Source organism: Salvelinus fontinalis, chromosome 22, assembly GCF_029448725.1.
Source record: "Salvelinus fontinalis isolate EN_2023a chromosome 22, ASM2944872v1, whole genome shotgun sequence".
In the NCBI taxonomy this organism is placed as follows: domain Eukaryota; kingdom Metazoa; phylum Chordata; class Actinopteri; order Salmoniformes; family Salmonidae; genus Salvelinus; species Salvelinus fontinalis.
Genome location: NC_074686.1, coordinates 936425 through 954317, shown reverse-complemented (window position 1 = coordinate 954317; position 17893 = coordinate 936425). Strand labels below are relative to the sequence as shown.

Sequence of the window (17893 nt, the reverse complement as noted above, 5' to 3'; positions counted from 1 at the left end):
CCTGAAACACTTCTGCGAGCAGGCCTTTCTAATCGACCTGGCCCGGGTACCCTGGAAGGATATTGACCTCATCCCGTCAGTTGAGGATGCCTGGTCATTCTTTAAAAGTTACTTCCTCACCATATTAGACAAGCATGCTCCGTTCAAAAAATGCAGAACCAAGAACAGATATAGCCCTTGGTTCACTCCAGACCTGACTGCCCTCGACCAGCACAAAAACATCCTGTGGCGAACTGCGATAGCATCGAAGAGCCCCCGTGTTATGCAACTGTTCAGGGAAGTCAGGAACCAATACACGCAGTCAGTCAGGAAAGCAAAGGCCAGCTTTTTCAAGCAGAAATTTGCATCCTGTAGCTCTAACTCCAAAAAGTTCTGGGATACTGTAAAGTCCATGGAAAACAAGAGCACCTCCTCCCAGCTGCCCACTGCACTGAGGCTAGATAACACGGTCACCACTGATAAGTCCGTGATAATCGAAAACTTCAACAAACATTTCTCAATGGCTGGCCATGCCTTCCACCTGGCGACTCCAACCTTGGCCAGCAGCCCCGCCCGGCCCGCTCCTACTCGCCCAAGCGTCCCCAGCTTCTCCTTTACCCATATCCAGATAGCAGATGTTCTGAAAGAGCTGGAAAACCTGGACCCATACAAATCAGCTGGGCTTGACAATCTGGACCCCCTATTTCTGAAACTGTCCGCCGCCATTGTCGCACCCCCTATTACCAGCCTGTTCAACCTCTCCTTCGTATCATCTGAGATCCCCAAGGATTGGAAAGCTGCCGCTGTCATTCCCCTCTTCAAAGGGGGAGACACCCTGGATCCAAACTGTTACAGACCTATATCCATCCTGCCCTGCCTAGCTAAGGTCTTCGAAAGCCAAGTCAACAAACAGATCACTGACCATCTCGAATCCCACCGTACCTTCTCCGCTGTGCAATCCGGTTTCCGAGCCGGTCACGGGTGCACCTCAGCCACGCTCAAGGTACTAAACGATATCATAACCGCCATCGATAAAAGACATTACTGTGCAGCCGTCTTCATCGACCTGGCCAAGGCTTTCGACTCTGTCAATCACCATATTCTTATCGGCAGACTCAATAGCCTCGGTTTTTCTAATGACTGCCTTGCCTGGTTCACCAACTACTTTGCAGACAGAGTTCAGTGTGTCAAATCGGAGGACATGTTGTCCGGTCCTCTGGCAGTCTCTATGGGGGTACCACAGGGTTCAATTCTCGGGCCGACTCTTTTCTCTGTATACATTAATGATGTTGCTCTTGCTGCGGGCGATTCCCTGATCCACCTCTACGCAGACGACACCATTCTGTATACTTCCGGCCCTTCCCTGGATGGACACTGTGCTATCTAACCTCCAAATGAGCTTCAATGCCATACAACACTCCTTCCGTGGCCTCCAACTGCTCTTAAATGCTAGTAAAACCAAATGCATGCTTTTCAACCGTTCGCTGCCTGCACCCGCACGCCCGACTAGCATCACCACCCTGGACGGTTCCGACCTAGAATATGTGGACATCTATAAGTACCTAGGTGTCTGGCTAGACTGTAAACTCTCCTTCCAGACTCATATCAAACATCTCCAATCCAAAATCAAATCTAGAGTCGGCTTTCTATTCCGGAACAAAGCCTCCTTCACTCACGCCGCCAAACTTACCCTAGTAAAACTGACTATCCTACCGATCCTCGACTTCGGCGATGTCATCTACAAAATAGCTTCCAATACTCTACTTAGCAAACTGGATGCAGTTTATCACAGTGCCATCCGTTTTGTTACTAAAGCACCTTATACGACCCACCACTGCGACCTGTATGCCCTAGTCGGCTGGCCCTCGCTACATGTTCGTCGTCAGACCCACTGGCTCCAGGTCATCTACAAGGCTATGCTAGGTAAAGTGCCGCCTTATCTCAGTTCACTGGTCACGATGGCTACACCCACCCGTAGCACGCGCTCCAGCAGGTGTATCTCACTGATCATCCCTAAAGCCAAAACCTCATTTGGACGCCTTTCCTTCCAGTTCTCTGCTGCCTGCGACTGGAACGAATTGCAACAATCTCTGAAGTTGGAGACTTATCTCCCTCAACAACTTTAAAAATCTGCGATCCGAGCAGCTAACCGATCGCTGCAGCTGTACATAGTCCATCTGTAAACTACCCACCCAATTTACCTACCTCACCCCCATACTACTTTTATTTATTTACTTTTCTGCTCTTTTGCACACCAGTATCTCTTCTTGCACATGATCATCTGATGATTTATCACTCCAGTGTTAATCTGCTAAATTGTAATTATTCGATTTATTGCCTACCTCATGCCTTTTGCACACATTGTATATAGATTCTCTTTTTCCTACCATGTTATTGACTTGTTTATTGTTTACTCCATGTGTAACTCTGTGTTGTCTGTTCACACTGCTATGCTTTATCTTGGCCAGGTCGCAGTTGCAAATGAGAACTTGTTCTCAACTAGCCTACCTGGTTAAATAAAGGTGAAATAAAAAATAAAATAAAATTCAAACCCCCATACAGTATGGATGGATAAAAAAAAGTATTTTAACTCCAGTGGTGGTGCTTTTTCACATATAGGGCAAACGGCATGGGTGAGGAAGTGGGGCAGAGAGGGCGAGTGGGAGGGGCGTGGGGAGAGGGAAGGACGATGGCTGGCTGGCAAACAGTCCTGTTCGGTGACATTCCGCTCTCTGTTGACATAGTAATGCATTGTGACGTGGCCTTGTCTGAGAGAGTGGGATGGAGTGAGACCAATGGAGCAAAACCCTAGCCTGCTACTGGGTTGTAACTGCGTAGCCTCCCAATACGTTCACCAAACTTTGCCATCCGGGCTTATATCTCCCATTTTTGAAAATCCTGTAGTTTCTCTAATGGCAAAGTACCACAACACAGTTGATTCATCCATGTTTTGACAAGGAGTCTCGCCTGTAATAAGACTTGTCAGTTAACTTAATATAGATATGTTTACTTTCTGTCCTATAGTACACTATATGTACAAAAGTATGTGGACACCCCTTCAAATTAGTGGATTTGGCTATTTCAGCCACACCCGTTGCTGACAGGTGTATAACATCGAGCACAAAGCCATGCAATCTCCATAGATGAACATTGGCAGTAAAATAGCCTTACTGAAGAGATCAGTAACTTTCAACATGGCACTGTCATAGGATGCCACCTTTCCAACAAGTCAGTTCGTCAAATTTCTGCCCTGCAAGAGCTGCCCCAGTCAACTGTAAGAACTGTTATTGTTAAGTGGAAACGTCTAGGAGCAACAACGGCTCAGCAGCAAAGTGGTTGGCCACACAAGCTCACCGAATGGGAGTGCTGAAGCGCGTAGCGTGTAAAAATCATCTGTCCTCGTTTGCAACACTCACTACTGAGGCTGTTAGAAGCAAAGGGGGACCAACTGCATATTAATACTCATGCTTTTGGAATGAGATGGCAGTTAGCCTTACTAACTAACCCCTTCCGATCAATTCTGTTTAAACCCTCAAACTAAAACTTCACTTATTCATACATTAGATGCCCCAATTCTCCAATTGTACAGCTTCCTCCTCATCCGCTTCTTAAACCACTGGAAACTCACGCAGAACATTTAGTATAGAGAGAATGTCTGGAATCCTGAGAATTTTTTGGAAGACAAAGGCTGACTTGTTAATCTCACCTAATGCCTAATGGTCAAGGCATGGGCTGTTAGTGTAAACCAATAGCTAATTACCTCGGGTTACCAATTAATCAGAAAACGAGAGAACGGCCCTCACTCAACTGCTGTGGGATAAACTTGAGCAGTTTGGCAGCATCTGTAGCCCGAAACTAGCAAGAAAATTAAAGGAAAGAGGAGTGAGGCAGCTTCTGTGTTGAGACAGATGGGTGGAGGGTGTGCACACTCTGCCTGATGGGTCTATGAAGTCTGTGGGAGATGGCTCTGTGGGAGATGAGAGGAGAAAGGCCCATTCCTAGCATAGCCACTGGTGGATCATGCTCCAAGGAGTTGGGACAATAGGAGTATCCTGTCCACCTTTCCCCCCCTGCTCATGGTTACATGAGGCTACATGGTTGATGGGCCACATGTAACTGAAACTGTGTCATAAAGCTTGTACAACGGCAATTTAACCAGAGCATGATACCTGTCGTAAGCAATAAGCATTCACAACAGTTTATAACAGCCAATGCATACTCCAGTCCAATGTGCTATCTACTACTAATCCAAATGTTATTTATTTTATTTTATTTAACCTTTATTTAACCAGGAAGGGCTCATTGAGATTTAAAATCTCTTTTTCAAGAGCGTCCTGGCCAAGATAGGCAGCACCAAGTAATTACAAAAAATTACAGACAGACAACATGAAAAACTACAAGTAATCTAGTAAAAACCATTCATGAATTCACAAGAGTATAACAATATCAAAAACAGCAAAATCATTGCATGATTGATACATTGACATCAATTAATTGTCATTAGGGGTTATTGTAAGTGTGCATTGTGTATGTATTATATACACTGAACAAAAATATAAACGCAACAATTTCTATGATTTTTACTGAGTTAGTTCATATAAGGAAATCAATTTACATAAATGCATTAGGCCCAAATCTATGGATTTCACATGACTGGGAATACAGATGGCTTTTAAAAATAAAAAAAATAAAAAAATAAAAAGGTAGGGGCATGGATCAGAAAATCAGTCAGTATCTGGTGTGACCATCATTTGCCTCATGCAGTGCGACACATCTCCTTCGCATAGAGTTGATCAAGCTGTTGATTTCATGGCCTGTGGAATGTTGTCTCACTCCTATTCATTGGCTATGCGAAGTTTCTGGATATTTGAGAGATTGGCTTTTTGTGGATATGGAACATTTCTGGGATCTTTTATTTCAGCTCATGAAACATGGGACTAACACTACATGTTGTGTTTTTATATTTTTGTTCAGTATAAGATGATGTTCATGTTGAGTGCTACTGATTTTATAAATCAAAGCACTTTCCAGGTGAGGTGGAACAATGGTTTACCCATTTTTGGGGGGGGGGGGATTTGATATTTTATTAGGCTCCCCATTAGCTGTAGCAAAAGCAGCAGCTACTCTTCCTGGGGTCCACACAAAACATGAAACATTACATAATACAGAACATTAATAGACAAGAACAGCTCAAGGCACATGTAGCCTATATATCAATACAAACACAAACTATCTAGGTCAAATAGGGGAGAGGCGTTGTGCCGTGAGGTGTTGCTTTATCTGTTTTTTTAAAAACTAGGTTTACTGTTAATTTGAGCAATATGAGATGGAACAGAGTTCCATGCAATAATGTCTCTATATAATACTGTACGCTTTCTTGCATTTGTTCTAGATTTTGGTCACTGTGAAAAGACCCCTGGTGGCGTGTGTGTCAAAGCTGTGTGTAAATTGACTATGCAAACAATTTGGGATTTTCAACTCAATGCTTCTTTATGAAAAGAAGTGATGCAGTCAGTCACTTCTCAACTCTTAGCCAAGAGAGATTGGCATGCATAGTATTTATATCAGCCCTCTGATTTACAATGAAGAGCAAGATGTGCCACTCTGTTCTGGGCCAGCTGCAGCTTAACTAGGTATTTCCTTGCAGCGCTTGACCACACAACTGGACAATAATCAAGATAAGATAAAACTAGAGCCTGCCAGACTTGCTTTTTGGAGTGTGGTGTCAAAAAAGCAGAGCATCTCTTTATTACGAACAGACCTCTCCCCATCTTTACAACCATTGAATCTATATGTTTTGACCATGACAGTTTACAATCTAAAGGAACGCCAAGTAATTTAGTCTCGTCAACTTGTTCAACAGCCACACCATTCATTACTAGATTCAGCTGAGGTCTAGAGCTTAGGGAATGACTTGTAGCTAATACAATGCTCTTAGTTTTTGATGTTCAGGACCAGTTTATTACTGGGCACCCATTCCAAAACAGACTGCAACTCTTTGTTAAGGGTTTCAGTGACTTCATTAGCTGTGGTTGCTGATGCGTATGTGGTTGAATCATCATTATCATACATGGGCATACATGCTTTGTTTAATGCCAGTGGCAGCTCATTGGTAAAAATAGAAAAGACCTAGAGAGCTGCCCTGTGGTACACCACACTTTACCTGTTTGACATTAGAGATGCTGCCATTAGATAGATTGCCATATCGTGGATTCAGAGCCGAGGTTGAAAAGCCATAACTAGGCAAGTCAGTTAAGAACAAATTCTTATTTACAATGACGGCCTACCCCGGCAAAACCCTAACCCAGACAAACCCTAACCCAGGAGATGCTGGGTCAATTGTGTGCTGCCCTATGGGACTCCCAATCACGGCCAGTGATACAGCCTGGAATCGAACCAGGGCCTGTAGTGACGCTTCTAGCACTGAGATGCAGTGCCTTAGACCGCTGCGCCACTCGGGAGGTTATGGTCAATAATCTCAAGATGGTGTATAGATACTGAGAAGGAACAATGTAGCTGTGTTTGAATAGTCATACTAACCATAGTATTTGTGATGTAAATTGAGTATGTAGTATGCTTATCGATCATAGTATGGCAATAGTTAGTAGAGGTCGACCGATCAATTTTTCATTCGAGCCGATTTCAAGTTTTCATAACAATCGGTAATCAGCATTTTTGGACACCGATTATGGCCGATTTACATAGCACTCCACGAGGAGACTGTGAGGCAGGCTGACTACCTGTTATGCGAGTGCAGCAAGGAGCCAAGGTAAGGTGCTAGCTACCATTAAAATTATCGTATAAAAAAACAATGAATCCTAACCATCACTAGTTAAACTAGTAATATCATCAACCATGTGTAGTTATCTAGCTTGTCCTGCGTTGCATATAATCGATGTGGTGCCTGTTAATTTGTCATTGAATCACAGCCTACTTCGCCAAACGAGGGATTTAACAAGCGCATTCGCATAAAAAGCACTGTCGTTGCACCAATGTGTACCTAACCATAAACATCAATGCCGTTCTTAAAATCAATACACAAGTATATATTTTTAAACCTGCATATTTAGTTAATATTGCCTGCTAACATGAATTTCTTTTAAGTAGGGACATTGTCACTTTTCTTGCGTTCTGTGCAAGCAGAGTCAGAGTATATGCAGCAGTTTGGGCCGCCTGGTTTGTTGCGAGCTGTGTGAAGACCATTTCTTCCTAACAGACGGTAATTAATTTGACAGAATTGTACATAATTATGACATAACATTGAAGGTTGTGCAATGTAACAGCAATATTTGGACTTATGGATGCCACCAGTTAGATAAAATACGGAACTGTTCCGTATTTCATTGAAAGAATAAACGTTTTGTTTTCTAAATGATAGTTTCTGGATTTGAGCATATTGATGACCTAAGGCTCGTATTTCTGTGTTATTATAATTAAGTCTAGGATTTGATAGAGCAGTCTGACTGAGCGGTGGTAGGCAGAGACAGGCTCGTAAGCATTCATTCAAACAGCACTTTCATGCATTTGCCAGCAGCTCTTCACTGTGCTTCAAACATTGCGCTATTTATGACTTTAAGCCTATCAACTCCCGAGATTTGGCTGGCAATACTAAAGTACTTATTAGAACATTCAATAGTCAAAGGTATATGAAATACAAATAGTATAGAGAGAAATAGTCCTATAATAACTACAACCTAAAACTTTTTACCTGGGAATATTGAAGACTCATGTTAAAAGGAACCACCAGCTTTCATATATTCTCATGTTCTGAGCAAGGAACTTTAATGTTAGCTTTTTTTTACATGGCACGTATTGCACTTTTACTTCTCCAACACTTTGTTTTTGCATTATTTAAACCAAATTGAAAATGTTTATTTATTTGAGACTAAATAGATTTTTATTTATGTATTATAATAAGTTAAAATAAGTGTTCATTCAGTATTGTTGTAATTGTCATTATTACAAATTATATATAAAAATCGTCCGATTTAATCAGTATCGGCTTTTTTTTTGGTCCTCCAATAATCAGTATCGGCGTTGAAAAATCATAATCGGTCGACCTCTAATAGTTAGTATGCCAAAAGTTCCCAGATGTCGTACTAAATTCGCCAAAATATGAATTATACAAGTAGTGAACACTATTTCCGTTCTTTTTAAGGCCCATAATGCAATTCTTCAGAAAATGGGCATGGCTTTACAACGTTTTCAGATTTTAAGTAAATGGCGGAAAATATGCAGCCAAAGTCCGATGAGCGTGGATGTAAATGTATTGCTCAACATTTGTCATAATTAGTTAAAGCAATGTAATGACTTTTCAAATAGGTTACGTTTCACGTTATGTTGTCTGACAATTTGTTAGCTGTCTTAAGAAACGCATATTACAGCAGTATGTACTGGTACGTTAGCTAGGTACCTAACGTGAAGTTAGTTGGCTACTAATACATCGGACTTGCCAGTATATTAACACACCTGAAGTCGTATATCTAGCTAGTAATTTATGCTACGCACAAACAAGTACCCATTTGGAGGTCTGCGCGGCACTGATTTCTTCATCTCACCCACACCCTCAGCTTTTCATTACTATCTGACTGCCTTTATTTTTCTGTATGCAAGAACTGGTCCCGAAACCAACCTCAGTCCTGCATTGTTATTTTAGACATGTGATGCAACTAGGAACTCGGAACTCTGGCTTCTATATAGAGCTCTGACTTTCCGACCAAAAGTTCACTGACTTCATGATTTGACGTTGTGTATTTTTCCCGACTTCCCAGTTGATTTCAAAGCACCATATAACTCATAAGCTGGCGAAGGGTAGCCTACCATATCTGTATGACGCTGGATTCAGTGTTCTCATTGTCGACCACGCCCCTTGACTTTGAGAATCTCCCAAGCGACATGCATCAAGCAGACCCATCTCATTAGTGGTGGTGAGATGAGACCGTATGTCAGACTAATTTGTAATTGACTGTCATAGCTCCACATTTAAAAGTATGTGGAGGAGACAATCAGAAATAATAGAGAAACATTCTAACAGTGACTGCCATAGATTCAAATAAAAAAAAGTTAACATTGGCTGTTAAATTAGGTCGTTTTTTTTCACGTTGTTGTGAAATTTCAGATATCAAAATGGGGTCGTGGACATAAAACAAAGTTGGAGAGAAAGCGGACACTTTCTCTTTGAGCTATGTTTTGCATATAGCCTACCTTTTTTAGGAGCGGGATGGTTTTCAGATGGAGACAAATATGGGTGATCAATATTTAATTCTAGGCAATGTAGGAAACCTATTTAGAAATATAACTGTGTGCTTCTCCGCCAATGCATAGGCTATAACCTATTATTCAATTTAATTGTGACTACGTGCACACCTGATCTCGCACGCAGAGATAGGCTATGGCTATTGAACGTCAGGCACCAAGAATGATAAGCGTGGACACTTGCACTTTCTCTTGAGCTACGTTTTGCATATAGGATATAGCTTATCTTTTATGAGCGGGCAGCATGAAAAATTCCCACTACGTCACAATGATCGCTGTCGGACCCGCAGGCCCTCTAAACCCACTCTCTTCAGTCATTATCTTTCTCCTCCTCTCTCACACATTACGCCCACACAGAAAGGACTACATCAGCACAAAGAAATGCTCAGTGGCCCAGTGGCATAATTGTCTCAATGAATACTTTACATCCTGTGAGAAAAGCAATTGTAGAGAATAGGGTATATGATAGGGTATCATGAAGATATGCCATATCTCATACTATACCAGTTGCATCATACTTTTTGTCCTTAAGCAACAGTGGGTCATACACTGTGCAAGTATAAGGAAAGGTCTGGGAAATGAAGTAGGAGAAATATGAAAAAGATCCAAGCGGATGTCAATCCGTATAATGGAGGTCATATGCAAACCCCATCAATGGCCGTCCTGTGGTGGCAGGCAGCAGTGACTAAGAGGAAACTTAACAGCCCCAGGCAAATTCTAGACTAGTAGAGAAACAGTGAGACACCAGAATGAGATGTGAATTTCATGTGTAGTCTACAGTATGTCTTTGTGAGAATGAAAGCGGTGCACTAAGTGGATGATTAATCGTGTGATGCGAGTCAGTTTCAGGGAATGCATTGTGCCAGTAACCTGCTCATCGTCAGGTGTAGAACCTGAAACACAATGGCTTTGATAGAAATGGAGAGACTTGTTAGCATAAAGAGAACAAATATTATTTTGACTTCTGTACAACTGTTCTTTAAAAAATTATTTGTTGAGCTGGCTGTCAACTGCAACGTGTGTGTGTGGTGTGTGGACTGATTAGAATTTCCCCCTCTGCCCAACCAGGAAGTCAAAATGGCGCTCTCCACAGACAGGAAGCCTCCGCTTGACTACGGCGTCCAGATCCGCTTCATCAAGGACCTCCATGACACTGGCGGGGGCTACCCCGAGAAGACCAGAGGGGGCAGCGGCGCCATGCCCCCTTCCAAGTACGGGGTGGCCGTGCGGGTACAGGGCATCTCCGGCCAGCCCTACGTGGTGCTGAAGGATGGGGAGAAGGGAGACTCGTATGGGGTGCAGCTGAAAACCCAGCAGGCCCAGTCACAGAACCCCAACTCAGGCCTCTCCTCGCCCTACAACAGTCTGCCCCAGAGGAAGGAAGGGGGGAACGTCCAGAACCCTTACGCCCCTGCAGGGCTCAGCTTTCCGGTCTCTCCAAAGTCCACACCAGAGGGCGAGGCCAGGGAGGACTTTGGGAGTCCTTTCAAGAGACCTCCTGGGGATGGCCAGGCTGGGAGCCAGAGAGAGGGTGAGGGTGGGCCCCGGAGGGAAGGACAGATGAAGGTAAAGGTCAAGGAAGAACCCAGTCCCACAGCAGCAGAACCCTACAGAGTGGATATGAAGGAGAGAGGTTGGGTCAATGGGGAGGAATTGAATGAGGCAGGGCTCAAACCTGTTTGTCCCAGAGGGGCCAGGCAGAATGGGGTGGGGCTCGGTGGTTTGCTGGGCAGAAATGGACTTGATTTGTCCATCCCAGAACCCCCTCCTCCAGTGTCGTTCAATGAGGCGATTGTTCCTGCCATCGACAAGACCTCCCTGGCGCCTATCAACAAGCTGATCAGCAAGTTCAACATTGGAACTCCTACTGGAGAGACCAGGGGGCGCTCCGGAACAAGGCTGCGGCTCAAGTATGACGAACGCAGACGCTCCAGAAGTCTGGATGCTTGCAAAGACGTTCATCCCGAGGTCTCCCCTCCTTCGCCAACTCCCAACACTACCTCCTTGTTCTTCTCCTCCACCTCCTCATCCACGTCATCCACACCTTCATACAGTAGCCTAAGGATGAGCACTGCCTCAGTTGCCAAGGTGACAGCCCTCCCTGGCCCCAAGCTGAGCTGCATAAAGTCACCTGGGAAGTTAGTCAAGGAAACCCGTCCTGCCATCCCACCAAAGAAGACAGTAAGTAACAGAGTTGAGTTTTGTGTGTGTGAGCAGTATAATGTATCTGTTCTGACCCTCAATGTCTTTTACCATTTGAAGGGGATGCCGGACCCTCTGAGGAATCAGATTGGCGAGGTCATCAGTGGAGAGGAACCACCAACCAAACAAGCTGTCTACACCATCCTGAAAGAGGGGTAAAGAAAGTTACAAACATGTGACCTAGAAGGCTGTTTCCGAGTCTCTGCAGTTACATTGTGATAGATGTTATTGTGGTAGTGGTAAAAACCAAGAGATCCTACACTGAAGCTTGAATTGGGCAATGTTTCACCGTAAACTATTTATTTTGTTACTCCTGTACCAAAATGTCCTGTACTCTTAGAAAACAATTACACTCATATCAGTAATTATATACTGGGTGGTTTGAACCCTGAATGCTGATTGGCTGACAGCCGTAGTATATCAGACCGTATACCACGGTATGACAAAACATTTGTTTTTCCTGCTCTAATTATGTTGGTAACCAGTTTATAATAGCAATAAGGCACCTCTGGGGTTTGTGGTATATGGCTAATATACCTTTGCGTCGTGCCTAAGAACAGCCCTTAGCCGTGGTATGTTGGCCATACCCCCTCGGGCCTTATTGCTTAATTCTAATGTTTACCACTGGAGATCACTTGCATTCATAGGTATCCTTATCTTACTAAAGCACAACTTCATGTAATTTTCTGCCCTCTGCATTAGGACCAGTGAGAGTGATGTATCCATCAAACGTAAAGGCAACCTTGTCTACGAGACGACCAGTGGTGCTAAGGTAAGAATGAAAGTTTATTTTTTTTTAAGGAAAGGATGGCCTCCCGAGTTGTGCAACAGTCTAAGGCACTGCATTGCCATGCTTGAGGCATCACTACAGACCCGGGTTCGATCCCAGGCTGTGTTGTGACTGGGAGACCATAAGGCGCTGCACAATTGGTCCCAACATGAGGGTTTGGCTGGCCGGGGATTTCCTTGTCCCATCGCGCTCTAGCGACTCCTTGTGGCGGGCTTGGCGCCTGCAAGCTGACCTCGGTCGCCAGTTGGATGGGTTTTCCTCCGACACATTGGTACAACTGGCTTCCGGGTTAAGCGAGCAGTGCAGCTTGGCAGGGTCGTGTTTCGGAGGACGCATTGGCTCTCGACCTTCGCCTCTCCCAAGTCCATAAGGGAGTTGCAGCGATGGGACTTTACCTACCAATTGGATAATCACGAAAAAGGGGTGAAAGTGTTTGTACTACTGTGTGCTTATTCAGCCGAGATTGACCCCTTTTAGTGTGCTCATATCAAAGAAAAAGTGTTTTTGTTTATAAATATGTGTGTGTGCGTGTTTGATCTTTATGTAAGTGTAACAGCTTGAGGATGTGTGTGTTCTCTGTACATATAAGAGGGAGTTTATATAACCTTTATAGTAATATTCTGTGTCTCCAAGAGCTCCGTTTTGACACCCCAAAAATGTGGAGATTAGATCAAGCGGCTCGCAGGGTATTCAAAATGATACGGTCAGTTTTGGCAACAGTCAGCATTTTTGCACTGTCAAAATTGTATTCTCCTCTGTACAGTTTGTTCCTGCGGTCAGTAGCCTATATTTGTGTACAGCGGTCTTTGTATAGGCCTATTTTCTTTATGCATATGGTATTTACAGAGTGGCTGTGGATTCAAGTTTTTCTGAACCCCTCTTCCTGACAGCTAAAAGTCTGTATTTTCTACTTCACGCACAGTTTCTGTTCTGCTCGTAGAGAACAGGCTAGTCTGGCAAATGGTGCTCGTTTTAATAAAGTTAGATCAAAGCTGAATCAATGTCTGCAAGATCACAAAGATGGTATTCTACATAACTGAATATAATAGTATAACGTTACTGTAAGACAGAACATCACTTTATTTCTTATGAGATTTTAGGATGATTGTGCAAATGGTAAAATTTCTCACATGTTGCCAAAACTTAACAACGCGCACCACTAGAAAAAAATATAAATGCAACAAAAATTTCAACAATTTTACTGAGTTCTGGTTCAGATAAGGAAATCAGTCAATTGAAATAAATGCATTAGGCCCTAATCAATGGATTTCACAGGTCTGGGAATACAGATATGCATCTGTTGGTCAGATACCTTAGTAGGCCTCAGGATCTCGTTCACGGTATCTCTGTGCATTCAAATTGCACGTCGATAAAATGCAGTTGTGTTCGTTGTCTGTGGCTTATGTCTGCCCATACCATAACCACCGCCACCATGGGGCACTCTGTTCACAATGTTGACATCAGCAAACGCTAGCCCAAACAATGCCATACACGTGGTCTGTGGTTGAGGCCGGTTGGACGTACTGCCAAATTCTCTAAAACAAAGTTTAAGGCAGGTTATGGTAGAGAAATGAACATTCAATTATCTGGTAACATCTCTGATGGACATTCCTGCAGTCAGCATGCCAATTGCACGCTCCCTCAACTTGAGAGAAGTGTGGCAATATGTTGTGTGACAACTGAAAAGAAGAAATGCTCACTAATAGTGATGTAAACAGATTTGTGGGCAATAAGCTTTTTGTGCATATGGAGCATTTCTGTGATCTTTTATTTCAGCTCATGAAACATGGGACTTTACATGTTGCGTTTTATAGTTTTGTTCAGTCTGTTCTTTGATTTGAAACTCAAAACGGGTATTTCTACAGTTTAAGGTCCAATGCAGCCATTTTGATCTCAATATCAAATTTTCGGGGAACAATTAAGTAGCTTACTGTGATTGTTTTCAATTAAAACTGTATTTAAAAAAAAATATAAATAGCTTCTTAGCGAAGAGATAGAACTGTGGGAGTGGTCTGAGTGGGGAGGGGAAAACTGAAAACTAGCTGTTATTGGCAGAGGGGTTTGGAACTCTCTCTTATTGGTCTATTAACAAATGTACCTTCTGGTGATGTCACCAGGCAGGCCATACTCCATCCCACAAGCTGAAATTTCAAGTGTTTTTTTCCCCAAAAGCTCTCATACGGAAATGGTATTAGCATACTTTTCACAATTTCATAGTATTATTCCAACCTCGTAGGGTGGAAATGTATATAAAACACAGACAAATCACGTTTTTGACTGCACTGGGCCTTTAACACCATCTGCTCTAAATTTTGCACACTGTACAGAATTCAAAACTACACTACTTTGAAACAACACTATGACTCAAGGTCTAAAATCATATCCCCATGAAACTGAATGAGATCAAGTGGTTGGTATGCACCTGTAAAACGTATCATTCATGATTGACAGTGAGAAATGTGAAGGGAGGATGACCAACATTTTTTGTAAAACACATGCACAGAACTTGATTCAGAATTTAGCTGTAGGGAAAAGGGATACAGGCGGGCAGGACAGGGCAGTTACCTACGGACCCACAGCCTAGTATTAATTCTATGCAGACATTCATTTTATGTGTGCACATGGCAACCTCTAGGTATGACCACTTATGTATATGAGCTGTCATTTATTTATTTTTACATTTTAGTCATTTAGCAGACGCTCTTATCCAGAGAGACTTACAGTAGAGTGCATACATTTTATTACATTTTACATACTGAGACAAGGATATCCCTACCGGCCTAACCCGGACGACGCTATGCCAATTGTGCGTCGCCCCACGGACCTCCCGGTTGCGGCCGGCAGCGACAGAGCCTGGGCGCGAACCCAGCCCAGCCTGGGCGCGAACCCAGAGACTCTGGTGGCGCAGCTAGCACTGCAATGCAGTGCCCTAGACCACTGCGCCACCCGGGAGGCTCCCGGCTATATCTCATTATATAGCCTTTAGTGTGATTGTAGCTACTAACCATGTAAATCATCTGTGGGGTATCTTGACAACAGCATCTGAAGAGAAAAGCTGATTAGGATGGGCCCAGTCAGTGTTTGTTTGAAGAGCTCAGTCATTGGGATCTATCAATAATTGTGTGGGGCCCAGTGTTACGGTGGTATCCATGGTGATGCTGTGTAGGGTGGCCATCTTAACTCATCACCACAAGTGGTGGCTCTTGAGACATTTTGGCCTGTGGTGGCTGAGGGGGTGGTAAATGGACTGGCACGTAATAGGACTGTTCTAATAATGAGATGCCATTTTCTAAGACCACTGTTCCCCAAGGCTAGTTCTGGTTCAAGACTAGTGCTTTGTTTGAATACCCATACTAACATACTGTATAACACTTGATATATACTATTAGTTCATTTTAGTATACTGTAAAGGAACAGTATCCTTTCAGTTGAGTGTACTAGCGCTTTGCCTGTCTACCGAAAGTTGATGCTGTTGCTATGCAACGTCTTCCAAGCTTGTTACCATAACAAATACTAGCTAGACATCTTACGACTTCATTAACAATGTCCATTGAGAAAGCACAACTATACCACTTAGCTAAGCTAAGAATGACATGAATAATCAAGTTAATAAACGTTTGGTACTTAGTTAGATAGCATATAGTTAATATACTGGCAATTTTCATGTCTTAGTAGCTAACTAACGTTAGGTAGCTAACATAACAGTACATACAAGCAACTGCTGTAATGATATGCTATGCGGTTCGTAAGGCTAGCTTAGCCTACAAATTGTCAGCCAACATAACTTATTGAAAAGTCATTACTTTATTACATTGCTTAACATTTGTCATAATTAGTTAAAGCAAGAATTCGTAGCCGCTCTTGTCGGATTTAGGCTGCATATTTTCCGAAATGTTCTTCAAATCTGAAAATCTTATGAAGCCTGCCCATTTTCTGAAGAATTTCATTATGGACCCTAAAAGCATGGAAATACTGTCTACTGCTTGTATACTTTGTATTTTGATGAATGTAGTACGACATCCGTGAAATTTTGGCATACTAACTATATTGGGGCGGCAGGTAGCCTGGCGGGTAGGAGTGTTGGGCCAGTAACCGAAAGATTGCTGGATCGAATCCCCGGACTGATAAGGTAAAAATCTGTCGTTCTGCCCTTGAGTAAGGCAGTTAACCCACTGTTACCCAGATGCTGATGATGTGGATTTCGATTTAAGGCAGCCTCCTGCACCTCTCTGATTCAGAGGGGTTGGGTTAAATGTGGAAGACACACTCAGTTGAATGCATAGTTGTGCAACTGACTAGGTATCCTCCTTTCCCTTTTATATCCATACTATGACCAATAAGCAAACTACATACTCAATTTACGTCTTAAATAATGCAGTTAGTATGAGTATTCAAACACAGTTTAGGTCTAAATACTACACCTATACACTTTATATACAAAAGTATATGGACACCACTTCAAATTAGTGGATTTTGCTATTTAAGCCGTACCCCTTGTTGACAGGTGTACACCGCCATGCAATCTAGGAGCAATGTCCAGGAGCAACACTTCGCGGCTCAGCCACGAAGTGGTAGGCCACACAAGCTCACAGAACGGGATCGCAGAGTGCTGAAGCGCGTAAAAATCGTCTGTCCTCAGTTGCAACACTCACTACCGAGTTCCAAACTGCCTCCGGAAGCAACGTCAGCACAAGAACTGTTCGTCGGGAGCCTCATTAAATGGGTATCCATGGCCGAGCAGCCGCACACAAGCCTAAGATCAACATCTGAATGCCAAGTGTCGGCTGGAGTGGTGTAAAGCTTGCTGCCATTGGACGCAGTGGAAACGCGTTCTGTGGAGTGTTGAATCAAGTTTCACCATCTGGCAGTCCGACGGACTAACCTGGGTTTCGGTGGATGACAGTAGAACGCTACCTGCCCCAATGCACAGTGCCAACTGCAAAGTTTGGTGGAGGAGGAATAATGGTCTGGGGTTGTTTCTTCATGGTTTGGGCTAGGCACCTAAATTGCAGTGAGGGGAAATCTTAATCCTACAGCATACAATGATATTCTAGATGATTCTGTGCTTCCAACTTCGGCAATAGTTTGTGGAAGACCCAGACCAGGCCTAATTGCCCAACATTGGTGCACAACCTCACTAATGCTCTTGTGGCTGAATGGAAGCAAGTGCCCCCCCCCCCCCCCCCCCCCCCCCCATCAAGGAATGTTCCAACAACTGAGTGAGTGGAGGCTTTTTCTAGCAGCAAAGGGGGGACCTACTCCATAGTAATGCCAATGATTTTGGAATGAGATGTTCGTTGGAGCAGGTCTCCACATACTTTTGATCAAGTAGTGTATCACCATTACTTAATAGCTTGGTACCATTAGTAATAGTTTAATTCTGCTTAAGCATACAGTATAAGCAGCCAGAGATTTGACAATCCTAGTATAACGTGTTCTCTTCACTCTACTAGATATTATTGTTGGTTCAACTCCGTGTTTAAGTGCTCTCTGAACATCAGTAGGTTGTTTTGGCTGGCTCTAGAGCAGTGTTAAATGGTATACTGGTATCAGTGTGAAATAGCAGACGTATAGAGTTTCTCTGCTGCCTGTGTGGTGGAACATAAGCTGGTGTGTTGGGTTACTTGAAGCAGGTGGTGTGCTTGCCCGCCTCCTACGGCCAGAAGG

General features: G+C 43.4%; 1 protein-coding gene across 2 annotated transcripts in view; it reads left to right on the top strand.

Annotated features, from left to right (window-relative positions):
• Window positions 1-17893, top strand: part of cgnb (cingulin b) — a 61670-nt gene that overhangs the window by 22227 nt on the left and 21550 nt on the right. For both annotated transcript variants that reach the window (XM_055875853.1, XM_055875851.1), the window contains exons 2-4: window positions 10303-11415; window positions 11497-11591; window positions 12139-12208. In XM_055875853.1, the coding sequence (XP_055731828.1) occupies window positions 10312-11415; window positions 11497-11591; window positions 12139-12208 (1269 nt within the window). In that variant the 5' untranslated portion in view covers window positions 10303-10311. The remainder of the gene's footprint in view (window positions 1-10302; window positions 11416-11496; window positions 11592-12138; window positions 12209-17893) is intronic.